We start from the raw sequence: 17980 nt of genomic DNA, 5'->3' as shown, positions 1-17980 counted from the left end.
AACTTTTGAACTGATACCACCATATTCTTATGTTGTGTGAGAATCATTGAAGAATACTTCTGATTGAAGTCAATTGGGTGCTATATTTAGAACAAATACTTCCATGGACCCTATTTGTTGGGGATCTTTTGTCACGATATGCTGTATGATTGGTCCATAGGAATATACGCTGAGACCTGCTACACCACTTGCTGCCAGGTTGCCAGTGCTACTCACTGGAAGCCCAGAATTAACTAGGAGAATCTGTTTATTTTTAAAGTTAGGAACCCTAACTCCAAACTTATCTCTAGAAAGTTGTACTTCAAAGCTTGTTGAATTTTACTGGTGTATTCTGTCTTGTGCAACCTCTACCTTCCTATTCGCCTTGCAATAGAATGCGAGAACGCGAGCAGATTTCTTCCTTGTTTATGTTAGAATAATGTTTTGAGAAGCCCTGAAATTAAATGGTTCAACTTCAACACAATGGTCAATCCTTATACAAACGGTACAGCATGAACAAATAGAGCCAAAGGCTACTGACATTAACAAATCTTATCAAGCAATCAGAAATGAATCAAAGAATCATAAACCGGCATACAAACAAACAACACCTCCAACTTTTGCACACCCTTGTATTATATAACTTGGAGTATGGGAGAAGCAACTTGCTGCTGCCTTTGCTTCTTCTTCTTCTTCTTCTTCTTCTTCTTCTTATAACACTCTTTGGGAATAGGCTGAAATTGAATTCATAGCTTGCTCCGTATACTTTCATTGTAACCTTGAAAGGACTGGAGCATGTGATTTATAAGGACTCCAAGTTGGTGATCTCTAAAATCACTCTATCTTCTCTACTTCTCCTAGAGAATGATCCGTCGCATATGCTTTTCTTTGATGACACGGTATCAAATGCAACGCTGCAACTTTTGGTGCTACCCGTGGCTTTGGACGCATCGGTATGTGGTGAAGTTAGCCAGTTTGAGAGGCTAGCATCAACTGCTATGTCTTGCAGTAGAGGCCTTGACTGATTACATTTTGGTGGGAGGTTGGAACTCAGCTTTGAACTAAAGGGTGTTTGGGGTTCTTCTTCTAGCGCAATATTCTCCTTCCTCCACCAGTGCGTAGGTGGTGGTGCTGCTCTTGCTTTGATTTCTTTCCATTGGGTAGTATTTTCTACTGGATTCAATACAGAACATAGATATTGGCTTCTGATTCTTGCATTTCCACACCCAATTGACTTCGATTCTCCATCTGTTGAAGCACAAAGTGTCATTTTGTTCTTGGCCTTGTCCTCGTCCAAATGAACCAAAGAAGCTCCCTTTGCTGATTCCATGTTTACAGAGTCGAATTGATCCAAGAACTCTTCTTGTCTTTGTCTTTGATCATCAACATCTTTGTCAACATTATCACTATCATCTCCATCATAATAATAATAATAATCATCATCATCATCATAACAATCATCACCTTCTAGATCACTTTCCTCAAATGCCACTTCATCCTCTTCATCATAGCTTTCTCGACAGTTTTGGTATCTGTAGTTGGTAGGATAAGAACCCATCTGCAATGAATTTGAGAGCAAGCTACCTTTTCCTGCTTCTGCTCCATTCTTTTCACTTTCTTTCTCTTCAAAACTCTGTAAAAACTGATATGTAGTGGTTTCTTCAGCTGGAATCGGCTCATAGGTCTGAACATTCAAGTTGAAGCTCACTTTCTTCTTTACTTTGATGCTCAACCTCTCCTTAGGCTTATTACTGCAGTCAACAAGGGAATATGTGAGTGTTTTAAAGGTACTTATTACAGAAACCCTTTCATAAAAAGTACAAAATGTGAGACTATGTATCAGCAACTGACCACAGCTGAGGATTTGAGGCAATGGGTTCTTCTGGGATGTCAAGGTTTATCGAAACAGAGGAATCCAAGGGTTCATAGGTAACAAGTCTCTGCTAGAAAATCAGTAAAGCAGCAAAATCCAAACTACAAATAAATGAAAGTAAACGAAGCAATCCAGCTGAAACTTTCAAGAAAACACAAAAAAGCTTACTGAATCTCCAGGGAGAATCCGGTTGGCCGGTTTTCTACGCTTCCTCTTTGTAGAAATCCCAAAACAGCCAAGGAAACACCCCATCAGCAACTCTCTGGTGAAGTTTTCCACGCACAAACGAAGGAATGATGGGTTGAGTCAGGAAGGATCCATGCTGAGAGAAAATTCCCTTTCCTCAAGATATTACAAAAAGCTCAAAGCTCAAAGCTCAAAGAAAGAGAAACGAGATGTGGTTGATTTTTAAAACCCATTTGGCTCCAACGGATTTCGAAAAAATAAGAACGTTGGGACCTTTAATGATGATAGAGGGGACCAAGCTGTTGGTGGGCACACGAGAGTTCAGTAGTAATAAGAAAAAGGACAAACATGACTTTGTTCTTCTTTAGATCTGAATTGCTAAAAAAGAAAATGCGGCTGTCAATTGACTCACTGTTTGCCCTGCTGCCATATTATCTTATGTTAATTTAGTTGTATGTTCCATTTCAGACATGGCACGAATACTTACTCTACCAAGCTGAGATTAACCTTGACTGCTTGGTTTTTCCTGCTGTACATTCCAGACAGGGCACAGAAACTTAATCTACCAAGTTGAGATTAACCTTGTCTGGTTGGTTTTTCCAGTTGTACATTTCAAACAATGCACAAAAACTTACTCTACCAAGTTGAGATTAACCTTGTCTGGTTGATTTTTCAGGTTGTACTAGAGTAAGAGAAAGATGGGTGTCTTCAGGGATTGGATTTTTGTGCTTGTAGTCTTGGCAGCTCGGGAAATTTTTTGTTTTTAGTGGTAATATAGGCGAGACAAGAGGTTAATAACGTGGTTACCAAGAAATGGAAGCAAAGTCACTATTCAGGCGTCAATATCAGACAGGTTACCTAATGCTTAAACTTAAAGGGAGATTGGAAACTCAGACAGGTTAAGGATCACCTTGGGTAAAAGAAGAAAGTTATTAAGTTGATGGTAACAATTAGTAGTAAAGGTTTATATGAAATTTTGTCTATGTTTTGTATTGTTGTGTAGTAAAATAAGAATTATTTTTTATGAAGATAGTAAAATAAAGATGTAATATTTAAAAAAATTTTAAATTATTTAATAAAATTTAAATAAGTTTTTATTTTTCAATAGTGTTCAATTAAATTTTTATATATATATATTTTTGTGTCTAATAAATTTTTATAAATAATGATTAATTAATTACTATTGATTAAAGCATCACTTGTCATTCTATATTTATGTTGCTGATGTAATATTAACATGACGTTCACGTCGTCATAGCATATAAGCATGTCATGTTAACACTACTTAAAATGAGGTTTAACTAACGATAGTTAATCTAACATTAGTGATAAAGATCTATTTAATAAATATAAAAATTTAATTAAATATAATAAAAAATAAGAATTTATTTTAATTTGTTCTAATATTTCAACTATTATTTTAGATATTGTGTCTTAAATAAAATAGAACTTTGTAAAGGTGAATATGTTTTTTATTTGAAATTTAAGATCAGGTGTGACCAAGTAAGAACATTTAAACTAAATTAATTATTAAAAACCTTATTCAAAACCCAATTTAATTATCTATTGTAAAATAAAATATGATGAAAGTTGATTTAAACTATGAAAAAGCATTTAAAAACTTAATTTAACTAGAAAAGTAAAACCATCAGAACGATTTCAACCCTTCCCCATGTCTACCACCTTCAAACGCCATTTTGATCAATAAATAAATAAACTCACAAGTACGTTTTCAGGTTGTCTGGGTTTTAGACTTTGATTTAAGGAAGAAGGAAGGGAGTAACAACTAAAGAAAGAAAAATGGGAAAAAGAGAGATGGATTCAGATCATATGCAGAAGCTGTTCGTTAGGTAGATTACAGAGGAGAAAAACGAGGATAAGCTCGAGGAGTACTCCAGCCGATATGGTGACGTTTTGCAGACTATGCTGATCAGAGACAAGTTCAGTGCCAGGAGGCTCAGAGTCTTTGGTTTCATTGTTTTTTCAGACCCTTTAATTCTTGATACTGTTCTCAAAGACAATCACACCATTGATGGTAGAACGTGAGACAGAGAACAAAAGTTGAGATTAAAAGGAAAAGGAAGGCTTTAATTTGATTTACGGATCGTTGTAACATATATATATATATTAATAGTTTTTTGGTTGATGTGGTGAGGGTCAGGCCTCGAATCGAGCTGGAACAGTCTGACAGAGCTGGGAAACTCAGTCCCGGTAGAAATTCTGATTGAAGTATGAGGATCAAGAAGATATGTGTTTGCAGGTTTTCCTGATACCTTAATTACCAAATTAAGATGAATTTCGCCAATACTTTGAACCTTATGGTCATGTGACTTAATCCACAGATGATCATGTATGATCCATGATCAGAATAATAGACGGCCTCAGGGGTTTGGGTTTGTTTCCTTGGACTCGGAAGGTGCAGTTGAAAGGGCACCAGACATTTCGTGATTTGAATGGCAAGCAAGTTGGAAGTCAAGCTAGCTCTTCCCACCAATGACGACTCTTCTGGTGCTAGGCATTAACTTCCCCAGCCTCATTTTTAATCCATTTTCAAGATTGTGTTAGTACATTTAGAATATTTTGGTGAAGCTTATACAATTATTAAGCATACCATAAACACCTTTCATCTTTCTAGGCCAGTGATTACAATTTCAAAACTTGAATTGCGAAAGGAACTCCAAAGATTGTAAGAATGTCATCACTTAAACCTAGAGTTCTGTTCATATATGGCTTGTCAATTGCTACCAACGAATGGGAGTAACTGCAGTCCTGAACGTCTGATAGTTTGGTGCTGGTAGAGTTTTACCAGCGCAGCAGGCTCATGGTCTGGGATCAAGCAACTCGACTGCTGCTGCAATGTTAGTCCCAAAACTCCATTTCAACCATGTCCAGGAACAATCAAATCTATGTACTTCTCTTCAATATTATTTGAGAACAAGCTGAGTTTAACACAGCCTCGTCCCCTATAACCTCATAGCTAGCATTCCTGCGCAAATTATTTATCAGGCTGGAGATGCTGCAATTGTCTGATCGTAATATGGTATTCAACAGCTTGCAACTTAACTTTAGAAAACTGAAAGGGTACTGTTTGTTCTTGCTCTAGAGGGACTATGGTTTGATTACTTGAACCCAAATTGATGCTAATCTCCCCATTAGAACGTTGATGACGCTACAACCATGATGGTGACAAAGAGGTGGATGACATAAATTACCCCAATCAGGTTCATGTGGGGACATTTTGAATGGGGTATAATGGGTTATTGGCTCCAATGGGATTTCGAAAAATAAGAACGTTGGTTGGACCCTTGGAAAGTTCCGTAAAGAGAAAGGCTTTCTTTGATTTTCAGGATGTGTGAACACCAAAAAAGGAAGCACAACTCAGATTCCTTGGGATGCCTAATGAGTGTTTGGATTCAATGATCCAAATTCAATTCAAAGATGGAACAAATATAGAAAATAAATGGCTAGAGTGATTTTGTCCTTTTTGGATAGACAGGGGAATAATTAACAAGAGAAAATAATAACAAGTAAAAGGGAAAAATATTGAAAATATGATACTCTTTTTCCCTTTTTTTAATACTTTCTAAACAAAAATTTTATTTGGAAATTTCGCATTTGAGCAATTAATTTGTGTTTGTTGAAAATTAAAAATAATTAAGTTCGAATATTTTGTTTCTTTTTTTCTTTTAAAAAGGAATTTGGATAGGAACCCTCACATCTCCATTTCCCGTTTCTATTTATTTCGACTAGTATTTAACCATGCACAAAAAAAAAAAAGAAGAAAAATCCCATAAAAAAAGTATTTATGACGTTCAGAAAAATATCAGAAGTTTGGATCACGTGCACATCACATGAGATATCAAACAAAAACAGCCAATATTCCAAAATCAGCCTAAAGGATGTTTCACTAGGAGACGACCCAAAGTTCCCCTTAAAATCAAATCGAAACCGTCCAGTCTAACATATCCCCCAATCTCCACCGTCCAATCCGCATACTTCCCCCATCCGTCACACCCCCCTTCCCTGCTTTATTCCTCCCCCACTCTTCACCCGCAATTTCTCTCTCAAACCCCAAATTCGCCCACGAACCCTTCTCTTCTTCTTCTTCCCCAAATCCCAAACCCCAAAAACCCTACCCAAAAAAAGATTTAAGATTCATTTGTTTTTTCAGATTTTGAAGAACAGAAGAGAGGAAAGAAGAAGAAGAAGAAGAGGTAAAGGGGGGGATGGATTCAGATCAGGGAAAGTTGTTTATTGGAGGGATATCATGGGAAACAAGCGAGGACAAGTTAGGGGAATACTTTGGCCAATATGGAAACGTTTTGCAGACCGTGGTTATGAGAGATAAGGTTACCGGAAGACCCCGGGGGTTTGGATTCGTTGTCTTCTCAGATCCGTCCGTTCTCGATACTGTTCTTCAAGAAAAACACACCATCGATGGTAGAACGGTGAGATTCTTTTGGGTTTCTTTTTTTTTTTTTTTTATGGGTATCTTTAGGGTTATTGTTTTCTGGATTTTTTCCTTTTAATGCTAATTTTAGGTGGAAAATGAATTTAGGTTTTTTGATGGGTATAGATGGATATATGATTTTTTGATTATTGAGTATTCTGTGATTTACCGTTTGATGTTTGTTTTGTTCCATGTTCGGTGGTATTTTATTGTTAATTATAAAATTTATGAAGTTTATGAGCTTTATGTTTTTACTTGGATTTTTATAATGCATGCTATATTCTTGTGTTACGAATTCTGTAGTTAAGGTCTTGTTTGGTTATCGTAGCAACTGTTTTTGCTTTTAAATTGTGGCTGAGGTGCACTGGTGAATTATTTGAGAGGAAACAAAGGCTAATGAGATATTAATTTCTGCATGGAATCTCAGGCTGCTTTCTTGCAGGAATAACTGAGTCTTGTATTAGTCCATATATTGCATGGTGAATTTCTTTTAAAAGCAAGTTTTTTGGATCAATTTAATGTTATGAATGATCCCCCTTGAAAATGAAAACTTTAAATTATTTACTTGATATTGGTGATTTGCATGAATGCTACTGCATCCAAGTTTGTGATTTTATCTGCGTGTCTTGTTGCACGTGCCTGCTGTTTAATGTCAGTCCCCATTATAATCATACATGATAATTGTTTCCCAGGTTGAGGCAAAGAGGGCGTTATCAAGAGAGGAGCAGCAAACATCTGCTAGATCTGGAAATCTTAATCAGGGTAGAAATTCAGGAAGTGGTGGAAATATTAGGACCAAGAAGATTTTTGTTGGAGGGTTGCCTCCTACCTTAACTGAAGATGGGTTTCGCCAATACTTTGAGGCATATGGTCATGTAATTGATGTAGTAATCATGTATGACCAGAATACTCAGCGGCCTCGTGGATTTGGTTTTATCTCCTTTGATGCTGAGGATGCAGTTGATAGGGTTTTGCACAAGAGTTTTCATGATTTGAATGGCAAGCAAGTTGAAGTGAAGCGAGCCCTCCCTAAAGATGCCAATCCTGGTGGGCTTAGCCGAACTATGAGTGGTGGTGCTGGTGGTGGTGGAGGTTACCAGGGCTATGGTGCTTCTGGTGGGAACGCGAGTTCTTATGATGGTCGTATGGACTCCAATAGGTACATGCAGCCCCAGAGTACTGGAGCTGGCTTTCCACCTTATGGCTCGTCGGGATATAGTGCACCTGGTTATGGTTATGGTCCGGCTAATAATGGTGTTGGTTATGGTGGTTATGGCAATTATGGTGGTGCTGGTGCTGGTTATGGTGGCCCTGCAGGCGCAGCTTATGGGAACCCCAATGCTGGTTATGCAGGTGGCCCACCTGGTGCCCCTAGAAGCTCATGGGGTACTCAAACTCCTTCTGGTTATGGTACTATGGGTTATGGGAGTGCTGCTCCTTGGGGTGCCCCAGGTGGTGGTGCTGGTAGTGGTGGTCCAGGTTCTGCAGGTACCGGCCAATCTCCCACTGGAGCAACAGGGTACGGGAGTCAAGGTTATGGATATGGTGGGTATGGTGGAAATGATGGATCTTATGGGAATGCTGGGTATGGGGCTGTTGGAGGTCGTTCCAGTGGTACTCCAAATAGTAATGCTTCTGGTCCAGGTGGAGGAGATCTACAAGGGAGTGGTGGTGGCTACATGGGAAGTGGATATAGTGATGCAAATGGAAATTCAGGTTACGGAAATGCATCATGGAGGTCTGATTCATCACAAGGTTCTGGAAATTATGGGGGCACGCAGGCAAATGGGCCTCATGGTGGACAAGCCAGTTATGGTGGTGGGTACAGTGGTGCTCAGGGCCGACAAGCCCAACAACAGTGATTCAATCACTGGAAAGACAACTGGATCTCAACCTCTTTTGTGGATAGCGTTCTCTCTGCTCTTGTGGTTTTGATGGTTTCTTATTTTCAGCAGCAACGGGAGAGGCTCAAGTTGGATGTCAAATCACCCTGGGACCGGTTGGATTGCTTGAATCCCAGTAGTTTGCAGTATCTATTTTGCTAGTCATAATAAGTAGTTTTGAGGCATAATAGATGCCTTTATTTAGTTTTGCTATTGAGTGTAGTTTAAATTTGGCTTGCTTTATATTTGTTTACTTGCTGCTCCGGTACTTTTCTTATCTACGGTAGTGTTTAAGCTATATTAGTTTATATAACTTATATTTGTGTTGTCTGGCTGTTTTGAGTATTTTATTGTTATTTATATCATCTAGGAAATTTGATGATAGATAATTATGCTTGATTTGATATGACAAGTAGGGTACGAAGATGTACCAAGGATTTTTACTGATAGCAGTGGAGCTATGGGTCACTTGGGTTGATCAGTTCGTAATGGTAGCGATAAACGTAGTGGTAGTTGACACTTGAGGATGGCATAATCATTTTCCCCCTGTATTTGCCCTTGTGTTGTACAGGAGGAGAGATGCTCGAGAGTTCAAAGGTGGAGTGAAAGTGTCCACTCATGGCTGAACCCGAGCTTCATGGTGGGGGTTGTTCAGTGTGGGGTTTATTCAGCAGAGGATTGCTCGGTTGAAATTTTGATTAACCTGAGAGAGACCCTTCCCCATCCAGTTGCTGCCGACTCTGCAAATTCCTGGCTTTTGAAGTCAAAAAGTTCCTGATCTTCATTCGGGATTCTGTGGGGGATTTATTCAACATGGAATTGAATTTTTGAAGCAAACAGCCTGGGGTATGTTGACACAAAGCTGGTAGCCAGATCAAGATCTCATTGTTCCCTAATTATCTAGGTGTGCCTTTTGATTCTTTGGAGTAGATCTTACTGTGTGATTTCTGATTATTTGATAGAGAGCATCAGAAAAGTATGTCCTTAAAAGTTCCCTTTAGTTTTGGAATGAATTATTTGCCAAACATTTAATGCTGGGGCCCTTCATTCTTCCCTTCTACAGGCAAATAGGTTAAATTCTTCTGAATGGTATTCGGTGGTACTATTTGATTCTTAATGTAAATAGAGGTGGTAGACTAATGGCCTGGTGACGCGGGTAGTCCCAATGAATAATGGGATTTAGTAGTTTTGAGTGTCAACTTCCTAGGCAGTTGAATTGAGTTAGCAACGTAGAATAAATCCTGCCTGGTGTGGAAGCCTTTCAGTTTTGGGATTTTAATGCTGAAAAGCATTTATTAGCAGGGAGGGGTTTGAGACTTTGGCCCCTTGACGATGATACCAGAGGGTTCAGGTGTCCTGGAAGCACTCAAATTTATCATTAGTACACCCTGGATAGCTGTAAAGTGCAAGCCTCACCTATTGTGGGTAATGACAATTTATTTCAAGCTCTCAGCAAATTATGATAATAATATTACAATGGAAATTTAAGAAGCACGTTGCGTAAGTAATTAGAGTAGATGGTTCGACGCAGCCACAGTTTAGTATGCTGAAGGAAAACCTTGGTATGGATAACCAAGTGCTTTGTAATTGCCAGGGCGTGAGAATACAACCTACAATGAGGAATCAATGGTGTCACAATTTACTTCTGATTATCACATAACAGGAAGTGGAATAAATTCCTACCTGGTAATCTCCAAGTGTATATGTCCTAAAACCAGCTGCACAGTAATCAAAATAATATTCCCACGTTCTCATGAACTTCTCATCGAACCCCAAAGCTAGAATTTTGCTGAGGAAAAAAACACAACATATTAATTCGTCTTTGCAGTTCTGATTTCGTTAAACTAGCATCATACCTCTGATTCTCCAGGAAATTCTTCCTCCAACATCGCAGTGTTAGATAGTAATTCATTCCGATGTTTTCCACATGCTCCACACTGCACTTGCATTACTTCGAATTAACATATGTAGGGCAAAACGAAAAAGTAAATCTGAGATAGAGCAATGGATTTCTTTTACCAGAGTCGGGATGCAGCAGCCATGCCAGTTACTATCCTATTCAGGGAAGGCAGGCATCCACCAGGGAAGATATATTCCTTTATGAAGTCTGAACTTCGCCTGTACTCCTCGAAACGCTCCTCCGGTATTGATATGAACTGGGGAAATGTACGTCAGTCTTAACTGTCTTAACCATTAGCAGTGTATCAGTCTACAGTTTGGCCAACACACTGTCATTATCATTTTACCTGAAGCACAAGTAGCCCGTCCTCTGCCAATGCTGACTCGCAACATCTGAAAAACTGTTCAACATATTCATCGCCTAGATGTTCTATCATCTCACTGAAGAAGGCAATAGACAGTCAGTCTCAATTATTTGTTGCATGGATGTTAGTAAATACGAAAGCGGCCGAAGGACTCACCAAGATATGATTCTGTCATATTTGCGAGTATCAGGTAATTGGCGGTAGTCACAAAGAAGAAATCTGATATTGTCCTGATCATGAAGCAGGTAATTAAGGACTTGAGGAGAAAAGTGTATATATTCTAAAACATCAAAGGACAAAAAGTAAAGGTGTGCTTTGCAGGCCAATGTCATTGATCATATTGATACCTGAAGACCAGCTTCCTTTACTTTTGCTTCTGCAAATTTCAGTTGTTCCTCTGAAAGAGTGATGCCCGTGTATTTGCATCCGGTTCGTCTGACAACTTCAATGGCAAATCTTCCCCAACCGCATCCGATGTCCAGAACTTCATGATGCTTCTCAATTCTTGCCTGTATGTTGTGATAAAGGAAAGCAATGAAATAGATAAGAGCAAGAAAAGGAAGATGCAGAATGAAACAGTTATGAACTCTTACTTTATCAATCAGACTTGACATTTTCCTTAGCTGTGCAACCTTCAAGTCTTCATCTTCATTCTATGAAATAATCCAACATAACAAAGTCTCATTATAGTATTAAAACCATTCCTCCGTTGATGCACTACTAAAATAAAATCATAAAAAGAAATTGTTATCTTGACCTTAAATATTCCACTGGAGTATTGCATTGTTTCATCCAAGAAGAGAGCAAAAAGTTCATTACTCTGCAAACACAATTTGCGAAGAACTGTAAGCTTGCTTGATAAGCCTAAAGTCAAGTCCAACTGTATTACATATAATGTGTTTCCTGATCTTGGTAATGAAGCTAGAAGATAAAAGTGTTATACTCTAAATTATAAAAGATGCCCTTGAATGACTAATTAAACATGGAAAGCAATGACATTACACATGCAAATAATCTCGTACCAGATCATAATGGCGAGAAATGTTCCTACGAGCTTGTGTAACACTGTTTTGCCTTAAGGCATGCTTGAAGAAATACTTTGCAGATGCTATGCTAGCTGTGAAAAATGAAGGTGTCCACCAACCTCTGAAGCCAAACTCAAAGCAAATAATCAATGAACTGATTTTATATATGAATCATGCTAGAATTTTAGTCTTAAGTTCTTTGCAGATTGCAGCAAACCTTTTTTTATTCAGTCTTGTGGCTGAAGAATTGGAATCTCCATTGGCAATGAGTATCTGCATAGCAACTAAATTTAGGTGCTGATAAAGTGTATCAGAAAAATATGATTTGCTATTGATTTGGATCTCTTATCTTACGATGAAAAGATTCAGAAGACCTTCTTCTTTATCTGTGAAAGAAAAATCTCCATTGATAAAGGCATCTGCAAGGCCTAAACCAGCCTCTGTCATAACCTGGCAAAATACTTGTAATACTTGTAAGTAGTGGTGGGAATTTTGTGGAGGAAAAATGAGATGATTTCATAAAAGAAGACAAGGTTCTTTTGTAGTGAAAACTGAAAGGTTATCAAAGATGTACCTTCCAGTAAAATTGTGGATTGTGAACTTTCAGAACAGTTTTAACAGAACACTTTCTCATGCTTCCCTTGAATGTAAAAACTGTGCCCCCTTCCTCTAATATGCTGGTGATGCCACGGCACATAGCAAAGACCAGCAACATCATTTGAGGTAAAGTTATGACAAGGAGAAGAGGAAGAATAAAGAGTAAAGGTCAAAATAAACTTGACAATAACAAGGTTTTGTGACTATAGAAATGAAATCAATCTGCAATGCTGATTGGAGACACAAAATAGTGTAGCTAACCCCTCAATTCATGTACATTATCTTTGGAAACACAAACAAAGAGTTCATCATCTTTGAAAAATGCATGACCCAAATTATAACTAATAAAGAGGGGGAGGATCCTTCTAAGCAAAGAAATATGCATACATCATTACAGGCAACAACAGAAATGATATGAAAGATGCACTTTTATTGTTTTAAGAACTCACATTATGCAGCCAGTTGATATATATTGTCCAAGGAATCTAGTAACGAAAAGACGAGCTCCTGTTTCCATGAAAGAGGGTACTATGTGTTTTGGCTGGTTAAGAGCAGAACACTGCTTTCCCAGGAGATTATTTGCAGTGACCATAGCAGCCTGAGAAGAATTATGCCTTTGCTGTAAACTGGATGCAACTATAATTCTTGAAAGAAATAATGGCAATAGCAAAAATGAATTACAGGAAACTTTCCCTCAATGTAACAGATTTGAGTAGTCAATATGAAATGTGAAATGACTATAAGTGAAGATGTAACTGCATATTGCAGCCTAAACTTAGAAGCTTTTACCTGAAGCTGGTAAAATTGATTCATTGATATTATTTGGTATGAGCAGAAATCACTACCTTTAATTTGTCTTCATGGAAGCCATATCCTGAAAAAATATTAAACATGTTATTTAGATGAGTCATTGAGCAATATCCTCAAAATTTTCACTGGCAAGAAAATCCAGGTATGTTAAGCATCTTGGTCCACAAAAAGCTGACTGAAAATGTGATCAAAAGATATTGTCTCTGTGTGTACTCCAGATGAATTAGGCGGAAAAACTCACCACAAAACCAGATTCCCCTCTTCCCTTGGATCTGATTTAGCTGAAGAGAAGCTTTTGATGCAGCAACAGATGCGATTGGATGGCCAGTTGACCACTTATGCAAGGTTTGTTTTGGTGTTTGATCGGGATTAATGGTTACAAGAAATGGTACACTTGTTTCACCAACATCCTGTTAAGCAAGGAAACAATTACAGCATTCAAAGAGCTGAAAGTTTCCTAATTTACTTCTCATCCTGATTGACAGTATACTCAATATCCTGAGATCTTAATATCGAAGCAAACTGATAGATTGAAAGATTATACATGCAGTTTTCTTTTTTTCTTTTTACACAGATGAACTTGTTACATACCTGTAGCACATCGAGCAGGTATGTTAAGCAAGCCTTGTTTTCTGCGCCTTTAACAAAATTTAAAGCACTCCATGTTGATGAGTTCTTGGGCATAAATTTAACATCTCGATGAAAGAAAATATCACTGCCAACAGAGTCACCAAATTTTGCATCAGCAGTTAATTAGCTTGACATGATGAGAGGTTGATCAATCTCAGTAGCTCACTTTCCATCAAATAGGAAAAAGAGAAGGATATTAAGCACTTGACAGTGAAAGGGGATATATCTTATAATTTGACAAGGTCGTTATTAGCTTTGTCGCATGAAGTTACTAACAGGAGTACTAGCTTTAAAAGGTAGCTGTCAGTCACTATCTTTTGATACATTACTAGCATTTAGTTTGAGGTAAAACACTGCACATTTAGTTCTGAGGCTTTTTTTTTTCTTTTGGGAAGAGTATTGACAGTCTTCAAAAGCAGTCAAAACTCAAAAGTAAAGATTAATCTTCAGGAAATGAATTCATATTATGCAATAAAAGGACAATAATTAGACTTAAGGAAATATTGATACCTGTAGACATATTGGAATGCACCAAGTAATCTCAGTTCATCAAATGTTGCTTGGTTCCCTAGTAATTTCAAGGCAGCTGGAGCATCAACAGCCATTATGCATCCGTTGTACTTTTCTTGGAAACCATCTCCAAATACAATGTTGCTACCTGGTAAGACTTCTTTCAATTAGATTTGGATCTCCCTAAAGTTTCTGCTAGGAAAATATTTCCTTTCATCCAGATAATGCCTGAAGAAATTGCAAAATGCTAATGTCCAAAACAAGAAACCCAAAAAGTTGTGCTTAAGAATACTCATGATGATGAACATTTACACTTTTTCCTTCCTCTGCTATGTGTTATGTAAGCTTTTGCTATTCAAACGTATGCATCCATGACAGTCAGTGACAGTTTTTCTTTCATAGTTTATCTACCATTGTTTTTCAGAAAAGTGTCTGGCGTAAAACTTTTTTTGTTTTTGATGAATTCGGTACCTAATGAGGTAAAGTATTTTACCATCATCATCGGTCTGAACAGAATGTATTTCACAACCAGTTCTTATTTGACATCCTCTGCTCTCCAGCATTTCTCTGACCTGATTTTATTTGAATAGAATCAAAAAACCTACAACAAACACTAAAATGGGAACTTGGAGGAGTCAAAGAAACCATAGATCAGCACCTTATTTGCAAAATATGAATGTCTGCTGACAGTCAGCAATTGAGGGCGCCCAAGTAGCTGCTATCAGAAACCAAATTAGACAAGGAAAACTCCTTTACATTGGAAATAATGAAGAAAAACTCAAGTAGCATAGGAAAGAATTTATGGATGGAAATCTTAACAATGAAAAATAATGGATATATATACCTGATGTAGATGATAGCGTCGAAAAATTGAAAGAGTATAGAAGGCTGAAAAGCTCATGACTTGTTCCACAGTGCAGCACCATATTGAACAACATATTGGGATCTATATAAAAGAAATGACATTGTCATCATCACTAGTACATGGGGAAAAACAAATTGAATCAACTACAAAAGCTGAGGCATGCAATGCTTCAGCTTACTAACAAGATAGGCCTTCTGAAACGGTTCAGAGTAGTCCCGCAACTTAATAAACTGTCCCAAGGTTTCATAGCCATCAATATCTGGGTTGTTTTCGAGCATTTGAAGATAACTGCGATGATTCCAATGAAAGTCATGACTCAGAGAGGAGATTATAGCAAAAAATATAAAATGTGGGGTTATATATATATGTAGTCATCAGTTCATGTTGTGTTTTGCATCTTAATCTTGATATAGCCAAATATACATAGGTCTATCAGAAAAGATAGGGAGAATGATTTACCTAATCACATCATCCTTGAACTTAATAATTTCCCTGAGCATTTTCCAAAAGTATGGATTCAACACATTCTGCTTCTGAGCAAACAAGCTCGAAAACCCATTTCGAGTGCCCCATTCATAGTCCTGGCCGTTGTCAAGGCTTACAGAGAATGACATGTTGCATGCCTCCACATCTACTCCAAGGCTATCAAACAACTCCAAAGTACTTGGATTCATTGCCTGCAGCCATTGTAATTATCCAATTACTTAACCAATCTACCTCAATATTATTATCTCATATTAAGTGCAAGAATTTTTCAATGCCAATGGGTGTTCAAAACTTTAACCAATAATTTTCCCAGCCGCAGAAAATAAATTATATATATATATATATATATAAAACAAAGATGAAAAATCTCAACAAAAACATTACAAAGGTGTGAGAATATATATAAGATAAATTATTCAGATTGTGATGACATTCATTTTTACTAAGTCCTCAACTGCTTTGTCACATGGATATATGATATATGTCTGCAAAAAACACTTGGTTTTTGCCTTGGAACTGGGAATTTTGAGCTTGATCAGTCCAAATATATGATATACAAAATTTGAGTTTCTTAATTTGCTAAATAAATAAGAAAGATTAATTAAGCCTTAATTTCAATCACATGGGAAGAAATATTAAATTAGTAATTAATTAACAGAATCATAGATTGGTTTATTTTATTGATTGTTTTCAGTGTACGTATTATATTTGTACAATTATTGCTACTTATTGGTATTTTTTTAATTTTTTAACGGTTGCTTCATTTAAAAGCTCCCTTGCTTCTTGCTTCATATATAATTTATATTTTAGATCAATATAAAATTTCAAATAATAAATAAAAATCACAATCAAATTAAATTATTTATGGCATAATTAGAAGATCTTGTCGACTATGACATATTTCCAACCTGTAGAAGATTTTTTCTTTTGATTGCGTTGGAGATTGCTCTTTATAATAAACAAGTCGTGGTTTGTTGGGGAAGTAACATAAATTTTCAAGTCTACATATAGAAAGATTAATCAGAAAAGTATATAGCTGCCAATGTAGAAAATTATTACAATATATATATATANAATTAATGACAATATATATATATATATTATATATATATATACTATATTATATATATATATACTAATACTTTTATATATATATATGATAATATTACATTTAATATCTGCTCATTTTGTGTATACACATATAAATGCTTTGACTTTGCTCAAATGATTTCTGATAGGAATTAGGTAAAACTTTTTATTTTTTATTTTTAAATGAAAGGGATAAATCTTATGCCCTTTGCACTAAAAAGAAAAATATTTGAATAGCTGTTAATTATTTCTCCCATGGGGGACTGGGGAGGATAGCTAGGGATATTGTCCGTTAAATCATCCATATAGTGCAAAAATAGTAAGATTATTGCGTACATATTTTCATGCATGGTAACTTACTATAAATAATTTGGTACATATAGATTTTTTTTTTTTGGACAAGGGGATCGAGTTGCTGATAATCTTAGACTTATTATCTGATCTCATTCAACAGAAAACAAGAAGAAAAGGTTTTTGATTTTTTATAGGCTGAAAATAGTCAGTTTGAAGAGCGAAGAATCATGAGATGAAGAAAGGGAAAATAAGGAAATAAAACAGTGAAAAGATTGGAACAAGTTAAGAGCAAAAGCTTACGGGATTGAAGGTTATGAAACCGAGGTCTAAATCAATGCCATTGAAGGTCTTGGCCAGGCCACCTACTTGCTCTTCTTTCTCATACACCACAACGTTAGCACCTGCTTTGGCAAGAACGCAAGCTGAAACCAGCCCACCAATCCCGCCTCCGATCACAGCCACCTTCATTGTATCTTGAAGCTGAAGGTTTAGTCTATACAGAAATGAAAACCAGGAAACTTGGGTCTCAAATCTCTCTGTTATAGAGTGCTATATATATACAGTATGCTTCACAACCAAGTATTAAACTATTGTGTTAAGATAGAGCAAGAAAGTTTATGCTGCCAATTTAATAATGTACCAGAGCTGGCCCTTTAGCAAAAATGTTGACTTATACAGCGTTATAGAGTTTTATTAAGCTTGCCACACTTAGCTTTATGCTTTTATAGCCTATTCCCCCTTCTCATTCAAGTACTAACCATTAACTAAATAGTTCAATTCATGCTATAATTAGCATTCCCTCACAAATAATCTTTTGCATATATATATATAGGCAGCAACTTTACCAAAGAATTCTCAAGTCTTTACATGCATAATTTTCTATCCTTTACTTTTTTTAAAACATTACATTCACACAACATCAAAACTCATAACTAGTATAAGCATTCTTCCTAACCGTACCCAAGATAGTACCCAAGATAGCACAATCAATTGACATTGCATGCTTACCTTCGGAATGGCTTGGACTTTCATGCACTTC

The 17980-nt window shown here is 36.8% G+C and overlaps 3 protein-coding genes across 6 annotated transcripts; 1 reads left to right on the top strand and 2 right to left on the bottom strand.

Annotated features, from left to right (window-relative positions):
* LOC18603284 lies at positions 435-2280 on the bottom strand. Of its 2 annotated transcripts, none has more exons than XM_007035165.2 (3): positions 2021-2280; positions 1831-1922; positions 435-1730 (listed from the first exon to the last, which is right to left on the bottom strand). In XM_007035165.2, the coding sequence occupies exons 1-3, from the start codon at positions 2102-2104 to the stop codon at positions 782-784; spliced, it is 1125 nt and encodes a 374-aa protein (XP_007035227.2). In that variant the 5' UTR covers positions 2105-2280; the 3' UTR covers positions 435-781. The 2 variants fall into 2 exon arrangements, with proteins under 2 accessions (XP_007035227.2, XP_007035226.2); XM_007035164.2 differs by having other exon boundaries at positions 1831-1919.
* Positions 6052-9403, top strand: LOC18603282 (heterogeneous nuclear ribonucleoprotein 1). 2 transcript variants are annotated; one of them, XR_001927529.1, is made up of 3 exons: positions 6052-6486; positions 7181-8487; positions 8943-9403. XR_001927529.1 is itself a non-coding variant. In XM_007035162.2 (2 exons), the coding sequence occupies exons 1-2, from the start codon at positions 6265-6267 to the stop codon at positions 8348-8350; spliced, it is 1392 nt and encodes a 463-aa protein (XP_007035224.2). In that variant the 5' UTR covers positions 6052-6264; the 3' UTR covers positions 8351-8705. The 2 variants fall into 2 exon arrangements, 1 of the variants encoding a protein (XP_007035224.2); XM_007035162.2 differs by lacking the exon at positions 8943-9403 and having other exon boundaries at positions 7181-8705.
* LOC18603281 lies at positions 9575-17449 on the bottom strand. Of its 2 annotated transcripts, none has more exons than XM_018119448.1 (24): positions 17242-17449; positions 15532-15749; positions 15255-15360; positions 15052-15153; positions 14866-14925; positions 14701-14779; positions 14208-14355; positions 13659-13782; positions 13309-13477; positions 13103-13131; positions 12707-12855; positions 12235-12337; positions 12015-12110; positions 11878-11933; positions 11658-11781; positions 11393-11455; positions 11229-11288; positions 10983-11144; positions 10792-10865; positions 10618-10711; positions 10391-10527; positions 10228-10308; positions 10055-10160; positions 9575-9981 (listed from the first exon to the last, which is right to left on the bottom strand). In XM_018119448.1, exons 1-24 carry the CDS (start codon positions 17407-17409, stop codon positions 9910-9912), a joined length of 2580 nt encoding a protein of 859 aa, XP_017974937.1. In that variant the 5' UTR covers positions 17410-17449; the 3' UTR covers positions 9575-9909. The 2 variants fall into 2 exon arrangements, with proteins under 2 accessions (XP_017974937.1, XP_007035221.2); XM_007035159.2 differs by having other exon boundaries at positions 14866-14922.

This window comes from Theobroma cacao, chromosome 4 (genome assembly GCF_000208745.1).
Source record: "Theobroma cacao cultivar B97-61/B2 chromosome 4, Criollo_cocoa_genome_V2, whole genome shotgun sequence".
In the NCBI taxonomy this organism is placed as follows: domain Eukaryota; kingdom Viridiplantae; phylum Streptophyta; class Magnoliopsida; order Malvales; family Malvaceae; genus Theobroma; species Theobroma cacao.
The sequence above is the reverse complement of the archived record's forward strand: the minus strand, read 5'-3'. Positions and strand labels throughout refer to the sequence as shown.